Genomic DNA, 13338 nt, shown 5'->3' with positions numbered 1-13338 from the left:
TAAATTAGGCAAATGATTTACAGGTAATAAAAAACATTTCAAAGCGGTTTGGTGACCAATGCAAACTCTGAAAATGTCATAGCCTAATATCAGGACTCTCAGGGGTGATAGCTGAAGATGATATTTGAACGAAGTTATCCCCTAAATGGCCATGATATTGCTATTAAGCCTTTTTTTTTTTTTTAAGGAACTGAGCTAGATGTATAAAAGAGGCAAAGAAGATAACCAGTACTTACTTTTTGTGACAACACCTTCTAAGCGAATGATATTTGGGTGGTCAAACTGACCCATGATACTAGCTTCTCTTAGAAAATCTCTTCTTTGCCGATCCACATGGCCACCTTTCAAAGTTTTGATGGCAACTGGGATCTCTCTTTTTCCTGGTGTCTTCAAACGCCCGCTACAGACTTCTCCAAATTCACCTAAAAATATGAACAAAAGTAGTTAGTTGTTTAAACAGAATACTTATATTCCAGAAAAACTGAATGGTCATACAGTACCGTCTTTTTGTGTTTTAACATAATGACTCTGAAGTGTGTTATTTTTATATAGAGATCTCTTTCTTAAAAATTAAATTTGTAATGTCAATATGTTTGTCAGCATCATTTATAATGAATAATGGAATGCATTTTCATATGCTGTACCACAGGAACTACCATTGACAGATAACCCCGATCTGCTGAGAAATTATGACTAGCAGAATGGGTGATGCTAATGTAACTCTATAGAAAAGCAATCACTGCATAACATTTCCTGTTCCTGTTCTCAATACCGATATATGGGCCAAATGCCTGCTCTGTTCAGGGAATCCATCAGGCATGTGTAGTTGATTTGATCCCATAGACCATATGTCTGGGCTTCACTGCCATTAGAAATCAATGCTAGGGTCAACTGGTATATGAACATACTGAAAAACCACACTGAACATAACTATAGTAAGTGATTATACAGGCTAAATTATAAGTCACATGGTTTGAATACAAATACAGTAAGATTATCCATGGTTCAGCAATGGCTCCATTGGGTAGATTAAATACTAGCCAAGTATTTATCATGAATTTACTACATATATCCAGTGCTAGAGTGCTGTGAATTTCAAAGAAGTATAAGACTCTGTTCTTAGTATAGTAGGTCTCTATTATAGTCTAGTACGAGACTTTAGATGAAACACGAAATAATGAAACACTTAGGAAACTAAGAACCAATCCCTGCAAATGCTGTATATTAGTTAAGTAAAAAGAATGGGAGCTGGAAGACTTCTTGGAGGAGGTGGACTTCTGCTGGATGTTGAATGATGGGTAGGATTTGGATATTCAAGAAGAGCATCAAAATTCTAGACAGAAGTACATGGAGTGAGGGAAATGAAGACAAAGATTTAAAGGTCGGAAACAGTAAAGAGAATGATGTGGACACCGGGCATTATGAAGACAAGGCTGAAGAGAGGGGTTATTGTGGAAAAGAAGGTTGGAGGCTTTCTCAGCACAATGCAATAAATTCAATAAAGCTTGAGATTCCAAACTTAATTTTTCTAGGGCCAATTACCTGCATTTACTTAAAAGCATACTGCTTGATCCCAAACTTATTCACCTATGAAGTAAACACAATAATAAAACCTTCCATAATTATACAATGTCCCCTCCACATAAGGATGCTGGGAAGATCAAAAGTGATAAATTTTTGAGAGTGCTTATAAACTGTAAAGTACTATTCATGTACTTTAAATTACATAAATCTTCAGAAGAGTGAAGAATGAAAATTAAAATATCTTCAGTTGGTTTATTAGGCAGCAGGTCTGGCCAAAAGCAAATGCTCTATAAGCTGAAGTGCAGAGGATCAAGTTAAATTTTTGTAGTACCTCAGATTTCAATTATCCCTATTTTCTTTAGACCAATTCATTATAGTCAACTAAATGTTGACTATTCATGAATATTAACTACCTTTTGGTATAGAAGCTAAGATTTTCTTGTAAGTGAAAAAAAAAAAACCAGAAAGGAATGAAGCCAAACTTTGCTTCCTAAATTATGTGTAAACATGTCCATTAGAAATAGAAAGCAGTCTAGCAAGAGTTTATTTTATATATATATATATATATATATATATATATATATATATATATATATATATATATATGACTATATACATATATATGAGACAAACAAACAAATAAGCAAACAGAAAACACTGACTAGAATGTGGTCCCTAAATTCAGTGCATATGATATTGGGGTTTTACAAAACTTGCATAATTTGACATCAAAATAAGAATAGTCTTTTTTTTTTTTTTCATAATGATGCTCTCAACCTGTTGGAAGTTAAATGTTTTTATGTTCACGGGAGAAAGAAGCCATAGCTTTCCAGTTTTGTTTGTAATAGTATTTTTGATTTTTTAAAGATTTTTCTGTTGGACATAAAAAAATTGGAAACTGATAGAAATTTTAAACATTTTTCTATTGATACTCTGAACCTTGAGAGTAAAAGTATATGTACCTGTTTAAATTAATGTCTGATACAACCAGGCCTACTAAGATACTTGAAATTCCTTCTCACATCACTCTGGTTTGCTACAATGAATATCCAGAACAAGGAAAATACTTTTTCTTTTTATTTTGTCTTAAAAATCTGTTAGTACATCTAACAATTTAACAATATTTTAAAACCCCTCACCTGCCACAAGCCTAGACTGCAAGTGATTTTCTGTTAACATTTCATAGTCATTCATATAAACTTTTGAACATAGTAAAATGAATAGCAAACTCTGTTGGTATTTTATCAAAATAGACATAGTGGCAATTTACTTTGGTTTTCTGTTGTCTGAAATTCATGTATCTTATTAACAGTAGGCAGGCATTTTCTTCATGTCAAGCTTTGCGTTATCAAGCTGTTATCACACTTATTTCAGTGACACTAAATATGGCTGCCTCAATTAAAGATCTGAGACTCCTAGGGCATTCTTCAGTCAAAATCCAGAAAATTCAGTCACAGAATGTATTAAAACCCTTATCTGTGGTAGGCCTGGATGTATCAGACAAATCAGGCAGAGAGGAAGAAATATTTTAAATTAAATGTGTACTGTCAAGTATCGCCAAAGACTGATCCATTATATGACTAAGTTTGTAGCACAAGTGGAGGACCTGTATAGAATAAGTAAGAGAATTCATTCCTTAATAAGATCTGTGGATGTTTATATATACTGGTTAGTTTATCATTAACTCATTGACTATAGGAATATCGTGTTAACTACCTTTTTTTTTTCTTTAACCAATCATTGTCACCATCATTATTACAAAGCCAGCACTTACATAGTGCTTATCATGAGCCAGGTCTAAAAACTTAATATATATTTTAATCTTGACAACAAATCTTTGAGGCAGGTACCATTATTATCCTCACTTTGCAGGTGAGGAAACTGAGGCACATGAGTTAAATAACTTGTCCATGGTGACATAATTAGAAGTGGTAGAGTTGTAATTTTAACCTAGGCAGTCTGGCTCCAGAATCCATGCTTATGATCACTATTCTCTGCTGTCTGGGATGCTTGTCATTATTAATGTTGTTAATACTTCCTTGCATTACTATGCTAAATTCCCAATTGGTAACAATGGTGTCCTCAAATCAACTATTATACAGTGTTCAAACACATTGACTGGATATGCAAAGGTAGATGGAATGATAAAACCATATGCTAGGAATCGTTCACTATACAATGGAAACAGAGACCTAGCTTAATCATGCTGTATATTAGCTGGTCTGGAAAAATCAATACATCCTACCTAGTCTTAAGAGAGCAAAGAAAAATATATCTAGGCTAACTGATCTGCCACTGACAGCCCATACACTAGCTCACAGTACCATCCATCTCCCTGGATGGTGGTAAAACCTTTCTGGACAAGCAATTTTGTTGTATAATATACAGAGTCATATGAAAATACCAGTTAGAATTGGGTTTTCCACATAAAGCCTATATAATCTAACTGAAACTGTGAGAGGAGAGTGGAGGCAATGAGGGGAAATCTGCCCTAGAGGACTGTCACTTCACCATCCCCTGGAGGCTTTCAGAAATTTGACTCCTGCTGTTCTGAGATTCTGGTATTCCCTTACCTACCACCCCTTGAGAGTTGCTGAAGCAAAGAGCCACACTTCTGATTTTTTTTTTAAACTTACCTCTCAAATGTAATGAGGTGTTTCCTTCTTCACACGTGCTGTTTCCCTTTGATGAGGATGCTGCCCACAAGTTGCCCCCCTTCCTCCCTTGTCTCCACCCTCAGTCCTTCTCTACATGATGGCTTCTTATTAGCAATAAAGGCCAAGCTTTGAGATCCCCCTTCAGAAACTTTCTCTGATTTAGTCCCCAACCACCATCAGTTCCTTATAAGTGAGAAAAAAACAGCAGCTCTACAATCAGAAGCTGGCCTCGCTCTCAGAGCTGGGCACTGTTATTCTCCTGTAAGACATTATACCAATCTCGACAAGGTTACTTTGAGACCTTGATAAAATGAGACTGAGCAAGGTTACTGCATAGCTTTGCCTAAGCATAGACAAAGGCCAGGTCACAGTGCCAAAAATACTACATATCTCCTCCTCTCTTGGCTAAAATGAATGGCTGCTCCTTCTCTACCAATTATAACCTTATTCTTGTTCTAGTCTCCCCTTCCTGTAGATAAGATTCACTAAGATACTATGGCATCAGTCCTATAGTTAAGGCCCAGTATCATGTGCTGCTTTGACATCTGGGGGGAAACCAGGAGGGCCTCCAATACCCTCACCATAGGTTCTCCTCCTCACTCTGCTCCCACAGATAAGGTCCTCCAGCCAAACAACCCTCTTATCCCTGAATAGCAGATTTCACTTTCCTGCCAGTCTGTGGAATGATTCAAGCAAGCTGATCACATCCTCCTGAGGGAAGGCGGGGGGCACCCTACCCTCTTGATACTACAAAGCTTGCTTCCCAGAATCCCTGGCTGTCCACTCAGTTCTCAAGCATAACCCCTGAGTGGCCCTAGGTGGCATGTGGTGTTTTGCCTCCTCCCCTGGGGTCTTAAATGTATGTAATTTATAAATACCTGCTAATCGCATCTGTCCAATGTCAGGTGTTGCATATTTGGCAAACCCAGGGAGAATACGAGGCAATGAGAACAGATACTCAACCACAGTTTGCCACTGCTTCCTGACAGCATTTAATCTGGAGCAAACTCCTGCTTCCTTAGACCCTCTCTCAAATCACCCAACCAAAGCCCAAATGCTTTAATAGATTCTTTCTAACACCCTCTGACACACACTATGGTTCCCTAAGGTATGTGTTTTCCCTCACTGAAATAAGCAGTACACCCAGCTTTTTCAACTATAGTGTGATTATGGGGTCTTTGACTTGAGATTATTAGCATAATATATTTACTGCATGGCACTTCTGACTATGTGAAATGATCTTTGAAATTCATTTTTAACTAGTTTACACATTTATTAACTATCCCTCCATTTCAACACCTCCCCTTAACCCCGTCCTGTCAACTGTAATATAAGTCATGTAGGAATGAGCCTTAACTATTTCTATTACAAATTGTATGTTTAGTACATCATAAACACTACTTTAATATTTGTTGCCTCAATGAAATGAATGAATTAAAGGAAAAAATGACTCTAGACCCAAAGTTGGGATATCTTAGAGTAGAGATAGACAAAAGTCTCCAATATGCTAACTTTTAAAATTTGCATACTGTCTTTTCCTTTTGTTTCATTTTGTACAGCTAAGAGACACCTTGAAACCTTTTTAGTCTGTGGGTTTTTTTTTTTTTTTTTTTGGTCTTAACTCCACAATTCATTTTCTGTAAAGGAAATAGGAAGATTTATGTGTCGTATAAAGAAAGAGTTAAAAAGAAGAGGTATAGAGGAAAAAACATATAACAGATTTTAAATTGAGTTCTAGAGAGATTTGTTAGTCTCTTGAGGTCTTAAGGTAAATTCCATTATTATTAATGTTATCAAGAGGGTCACCTACTCAATCGTATTCACTGCCTGTCTTTCAAGGATGAAATATCAGAATCCTTATGACTAATTCTGCCTGATTTCTTTCTGATACATAGCACACATTCTACATATAAAAGAGAACAACATTTTTTGAAAACATAACCTGACACCAGTTGAAGTCATATTTGAATGCCTCTGATTCAACTTCACAGAAAGGTTCACCATAATGCAAGATTTCTCATGCTTAACAAGGCCTGTGAGTGGGAAGAGTCGACTAAGACACGGAAGAGAACAGGTTCTCACAAGTCAAGGCTTCTATTTCTGGCCTCGCCACTAATCTGTTTTGCGGTGTTGGAGGAAGCTTTATTAGTTTTTCCTGCTTTAGTTTCATTGCGGGTAGGTTAAATACATACCACCTGTCTACTTCTTGAGAGATAAAGATTAATGTGTACATTTTTGCAAAGCTTTTGGAGTCTAAGAAAAATTCCATGTAACTACTGGGTTTTTTTAAATTATACCGATACCAGAGAGGAGATGTTAAATATGTCACTCTAAGTATCCTCCACTGATTGCTAGATTCTTAAAGCCCAGGCCAGGGAGCAGGATTTCTCTAAGACATGAGAATGAGGTTTTTAAACTTCTTACCAAACAGCATGTCAGGATTTTTTCAGTGACTAAGTTCAGTAACACATTCTCCATTTTTCCCCACGCCACACTCCAAATGTCAGACAGCCGCCTTTTCTTTTTCAGCAAGGTCTTATTCTTTTCTGCTATAACATGCTCTCAAATACAGTACTGTCCTCAAGGAGATCAAAGATTTCTCTCTCCTGATACCATACAGTCCAGTATATTACTTACTTGTTGGATACTCTAATTCATATCATTTTGACTTTTCAAACTCACTGATACCTCAACCCCTAGAAGACCGTTTTAATCCAGTGTCTCTTCCTATACCACATGGCCTCTCTGACCACCTGACTTCTTGCCTCAAGGTATATTAAAAGAGCTTCTCTTTAGACTACAAAATATTTGCATTTCAAAACTCTGCTTGATGCTCTATCAAAATTGATTCTCTATTCTGCCATCAGAAAAATCGTTTCAGAAATAAAATCTAATTTAAAAACTCTCTGTGGAATACAGACTTGTGGTTACCAGGGGGGTGGAGGGTGGGAAGGGATAGACTGGGATTTCAAAATTGTAGAATAGATAAACAAGATTACACTGTATAGCACAGGGAAATATACACAAAATGTTATGATAACTCACAGAGAAAAAAATGTGACAATGAGTGTGTATATGTCCATGAATGACTGAAAAATTGTGCTGAACACTGGAATTTGACACAACATTGTAAAATGATTATAAATCAATAAAAAATGTTAAAAAAATAAAATAAAATAGCAATTGAAAAAAAATTTAAAAAAAATAAAAACTCTGTGACTTAGAGAAAGTTACTGAATGTCTTCAAATCTCAGTTTCCTTATCTAAAAAATGTGACTTATCTGTTTTGCAGAATTATAAGAAGTAAAGGGACTGCCTCTGGCTTCCACTAGCTTCCATACGCTTCCACTAGCCCTGCAGCTACCATTTCTCTGCAAATAAAACCTAGGACCAATCCAACCATCGGCCAGTCTCTCCTCCCACAGTCAGGTTACTGAGCACCCTGCACTGGATCTCGGTGTTACTAGAAATGTATAGTTTTTTTCTCAGCTATATTCCCTTTTCAGTACACAGACTATCTCAGGGTAATAGCTTTCACTACCACCAGCTACTGCTTTTAGGCTGTTAAGTTTCAAATCTACACTTGCAGCTCAGACTTCTCTCTTGAACTCCAGACTTGTATAACCACTGAGAGGTCTCCTAAGGGCAGTCCTGTCATTATCTTTTACACTAGCAGCATTGGGCTACTATTAAAAAATACTATAGATTGGGTGGTTTAAACAACAGAAGTTTATTTTCTCATAGTTTTTAAGGCTTGGAAAGAACAAGGTGCCAGATAACTGAGTTCCTGGTGAGAGCTCTCTTTCTGGCCTGTGGATAGCCACATTCTAATTGTCTCCTCATGTGGCCCTTATTGGTGAGGCCATGGGGAGAAAAGAGATCTCTCTCTTCCTCTTCTTATAAAGCCACCAGTCCTATCAGTAGGTCCTTATGATCTCATTTAACCTTAATTAAAACCTAGAAGCCCTATTTCCAAATTCAGCCACATTGGGGGTTAGGGCTTTAACACAGGGCTGAAGGGACACAGTTCAGTCCATAGCATCTCTTCAAACTCATTTTCCTGTCTTCATTCTGTAATTTATGTGGTAGCTGTGGTTGGTTGAATATTGGCTCTCCAAAGATGTCCACATTCTAATTCACAGACTCTGTGAATATGTTACCTTGTATAGCAATATTACAGATATATTAAGATAATAATTTTGAGATGTGATTATCCTGGACAATCCAGTTGGGCCCAACGGGTTCTTATAAAAGGGAAGCAGGATGGACAGTCAGAGAAGGAAATGAGATGATGGAAACAGAGGTAAGACAAGTCAGAGAAAGACTTGAAAATGCTAAGCTGCTGGCTTTGAAGATGGGGAAAGGGACACAAGCCCAGGAATGCAGGAGACCTTTAGAAGTTGGAAGTCAAGGAAACAGATCGTTCCCTCATGTGCCCAGAATCCATCAGTACTGTCAACTCCCAGGGTTTTAACCCAGTGAGACTGATTTTGGACTTCTGACTTCCAGAACTGTAAAATAATTATTTTGTATTTTTATTAAGGCAGTAATTTAAAAAAATACATGGATGGAGAGATTTGCAGGTGCTAACTACTACATATAAAATAGATAAACAACAAATTTCTTCTGCATAGCACAGAGAACTCTAGTCAGTATCTTATAGTAATGTATAATGAAAAAGAATATGAAAATGAATATATGTATGTGTATGTATAACTGACATATTATGCTGTACACCAGAAACTGATGCAAAATTGTAAACTGACTATACTTCAATTAAAAAAAAAAAAAAAGAAAGAAGAATCCAAACAAAACCCATGGATGGCTTTTAGCACAGAATGAGTGCTCCAATACTAGTTTCCATTTTAGGCTGGATAATATACCCCTCCTAACCATGACTCCTTATTACTCTCCATTGTGCACCTTTTACATTCTTCTGTTAACAGGACTTCTCTCATTAGCTGTGAGTTTCTGTTCACTCATTTCTCTCACGACACTGCGAAAATTTTGAGCACAGGGATTCTGTCTTCATTGTAATTCCCAGTGTCTATCATTGTGACCAGCACGGATAACTAATGTTTACTGAACAGACGAGTGGACAGACATCCTCACGTTAGACACCTTCATCAGTATTGAGCTCTCTATGTGGAAGTACACACTAAACATCTTCCAGTGTTATTTGAGAGGGCAACCATGAGAGAATATCATTTACCCCAGCATGTGAATTCTTGCACAAGCAAAGTAAGACATTTTGGAATTCAGTCAGGCAATAAACATGATCAGTATTCACAGTGGAGGACTTGTGTTTAGACAAGCATGACTAAGAGAAGCTAGTGGACTGTCAGCTCTAGTGGTCAAAATGTTTTCAAAAGAGGGAGAAAAAGCAGCTTTCCAAAAACATGTAGATGATTATTTTGATTTAAAAAGCCAATGAGTGTCCTGAGTTACTATTAAAAATGATATTATGCAATTTTTTAATAGCAATAGAGACTTTGAATAGCTTTAATATACCAAAGGTTTATAATGGAACTAAATAATATTAGTTCATTTTATCTTAGACTACAGAAAATATACATTGATAATCACTAACACCTCTGTAAATTAAACCATGATTCAGAATTGCAGACATTTTTATGTGATTATTTATTCTCAAGGGATAATAACAGACAGATGTTCTAATAAAATAAACATTAAAAAGTTTTTCATGTTAAAGTGCTATTTTCACTAATGTAAACATTATTTTAGGCAAACTTTTATTCAGTCAGTTTTGTGTCTCAGAAGACATTAATTGTGTTTTATCTATTAAAAAGTTTATGCTTCATTATTTTATTTATTCAAAAGATAATGTTTTCACTGAGTCTAGATTGCAATATATACCATTATTATATGTACTTCTAGGAAGGAAATACTATTGTCAATTAAACTATGAATGCTATCAATTGCAGGATGCTACCTAAATTCACTGATATTAAAATGAGAAAATTTACTAGAGCAAAACCAAAAGAAGAGGAGAAATCGCCCATAGGCCCAATAACTGGAATACAATCTTATTTTGGTGTATATATTTCTAATCTATTTCACAAGCATAAAGTTTATTTTTTTTTCTTTAAGTTATGCTCCTTCTATATGGTATTTTTATGTATATACTTAAGACACTTTATTGACTTGGTATTATAGTATATGTAGTTTCCATGCTATTACATATAACATAATTTAATTTAAAAAATCTCTTTTTAAAGAGCTTTGTAATCAGTTCCCAATTTTTCTCTTACTGAAAAAAAAGTTTTTATTATCAAATGTCATATAAGTCATTATTATAAGCATTACAGAGCAACATTTTTGCCATTTAAAATTTGTTACAATTTCACTAACTAAACAAATAAGCACTTTCAATATAATTATTGAAACAAATCCAACAGAAGTGAAGAAATAATTTTTGGCCAATGATATATCCAACCTAAGAAAAATGCCCAGCATTACATTTCATTAATCTTAAAATATAAGTAAAAAACTCTTTTCCTAGCTCACAGCTTTGACTGGAATAAAATTTTAATATTCTTTGAAAGAGTTAGTGTATCTGTATTTTTAGAATTATGCATTTGGTAAAATTTGCTCCCCAAACCCTAAATTTCTGGATGTGAAATTCCTTTGTGGGCAAAAAATTGTTAGATACTGATACAGTTATGGAATGGATATAGAACAATATAGGATCTTACTTCTCTTGAATTTTTGTAATATACAATGTTCTAGAAACTTGTCTGCTTTATCCAGTTTTTACATTTACCGTCATAAAGCTGTTTATATTTTCCTATTGATTTTTAAATATTTGTTTATTGGTAGTTATAGCCTTCCCTTTTGCATCTGTAATACTGCTTACTTATGCCTTATATTTTTCTTGATCTATTTTGTCAGTTTTATAGTTTAATATTTTTAAGAAAATAATTTTTGATTTTGTTGCTATTTTGTTTTCTATTTACTATTTTAAATATTTTCTTTAATATTCCTCTCCCACTTTCTCTGTGATTATTTTACTCCTCTTTTTCTAAATTGTTAAGTTAGATGCCTAGATCATTAAGTTTTAGTAGTTCATTTCTAAAATAAGCATTTTAAGGCTATATATGCATTAACCTCTCAAGTACTGCATTTGTTGTACCCCTTAAATTTTAAAATGTTTTCATTATTATTTAGTTGTACAGGTTTTCTAATTTATATTAAACTAACCCATGAGTTATTTAAAAATACGTCTTCAGCTAATTTTTTATGTTACCTTTTTATTATTTCTAAGCTAATTGTATTTTGGTTAGAAATATATTCTGTAAAAATCTGAGTTGTTGCAAACTGCTTTATGGCCTAGTATGTGATCAGTTTTCATTAATATTTTGTGTACATAAAGAGAATGTGATTTGGAAAATTTAGGATTATTATTTTGTCTACATATTCATCAGGCAGAATTTGTTAATTGTATTGTTAACGTCCTCTAGCCTCACTGATTTTTTTCAACTTGATCTAGCAATTATTAAAGGAAATGTATCAAAAATTCCATTCAAAATCTATACTTTTGGTAGTGGTACCTGCAACTCTAAGTTTAAAACTATATACTATTTCAAGTGCGCCCAAATTAGCCAGGAATAGCAGTAGCCACCCCAGATTAGATGGCACCAGATATCACGTCTGAAAGGAAAAATAATGAGTTCAACTCTATGACTTTAGCTCTTCAAGAGTATCTGCTAAAACTACAGAAACAACGTCTAGTCTTACTTATCAGATTAAAAGCTCAAGAAATGGTTGATAGCTGCAATATTATCATAAGTTTCAAGTACTTTCTAAGTTTAACCAAATTTTATTTTGCTTTGTAGATTTTTCAGGGGGAGGTTAATTAGATTTACTTATTTACTTATCTATTTATTATTTTTTAATAGAGGTACTGGGGATTGAATCCAGGACCTTGTGCATGCTAAACATGTACTCTAACATTGAGCTATGCCCTCCCGACCAGCACACTGTGTTTTAAAATCAAGAGTGAAAAAGCATAAGTTAAAACAAAAACTCACTAGGCCAATGGAAGATAGAAGTAAAGACAAAAATTCATAATAATGTAAATATATATATATATATCATATGACTTTGAAATTTGAGATTAATAAGTCACAGAATTTTCAGAAACTTCAAAAAACATGTGCAGACATATAAGACTGCAAGCAGAGCAGAGAGAGATGCTAAATATTTGTCATTGTTTCTGTTTCTTTTTTCTCTTTTGAATAATGAAAAGACAGATGATTCCTTTGAATTTCACTACGCAGAAAATCATGAATCAGGGAAAATAGGACAGTGTCTGTGTTCATGTTAGTGGAATAAACGAAAGCTGCATGTCACTTGTCATGGATGCTGTTTCTTTTTGATTAGAAAAGAACAGTCAGAAAAAATATCTACAGCTAAAAAGTAAAATCTATTGCAAATGTATATAGAGAGAAATTTTTGTGATATTATAAAACTAGTATTTCCACACACTGGCTGCTATCTTTAGATAAAAACAGATCAATCTATTTTTTGATCCATCATTTGCTTTCATTTTTATTTAATCAAAAGTAAGCACAACATGCTCTTTAAACAAAACATGTTGAATAATATGGATTATTAATTGGTTTTTAACATCAAACATTTAAAGTTTAAGAAGATAAATAAGAAACAATTCTAATAGTCTTATTTCATGTTGTGAAAAATGACATGAAAAGGGTTTGGATTAAAAATAAGGCAGAGTCAGAAACCAATATCTATTAGAAGATATTAGAAGAATACATTTACTTTTGAGGGCTCTCCAGGGCTTGTCTCAATTTTGTAGAGCACTGAAAACACAGTAGGTCTTGCAATTGTTTAAAAATGGTAGCATGAACATGTGCTTATCTCCCTTCCCTGTCTGATACCCCTCTAACAATAGAAAAGAAAACACTAAACCCTTAAAGACAAAGGAGCAGTGAGGGGACTTCAGTGGATGAGAGCTTGAAGCAAACTTTTGAAGATGGAAAGTGACTGGAGAGTATTGATGGGTGCAGTAGGGCATAAAAAGGGAGAGAAGAGGTTGCTTTTGTTTAGAGGAGAGAAATTCACATGGCAGAACCATAGATGGACTCTTGGCTCGGTTGCAACCATTATGGCAAAG

At 34.6% G+C, this 13338-nt stretch overlaps 1 protein-coding gene across 3 annotated transcripts in view; it reads right to left on the bottom strand.

Annotated features, from left to right (window-relative positions):
- EPHA6 (EPH receptor A6) overlaps positions 1 to 13338 on the bottom strand; it is a 730766-nt gene that overhangs the window by 188105 nt on the left and 529323 nt on the right. For all 3 annotated transcript variants that reach the window (XM_032489792.1, XM_032489798.1, XM_032489806.1), the window contains one exon: positions 237 to 422. In XM_032489792.1, the coding sequence (XP_032345683.1) occupies positions 237 to 422 (186 nt within the window). The remainder of the gene's footprint in view (positions 1 to 236; positions 423 to 13338) is intronic.

Source organism: Camelus ferus, chromosome 1, assembly GCF_009834535.1.
Source record: "Camelus ferus isolate YT-003-E chromosome 1, BCGSAC_Cfer_1.0, whole genome shotgun sequence".
Lineage (NCBI taxonomy): Eukaryota > Metazoa > Chordata > Mammalia > Artiodactyla > Camelidae > Camelus > Camelus ferus.
This window is presented reverse-complemented; position numbering and strand designations above follow the sequence as displayed.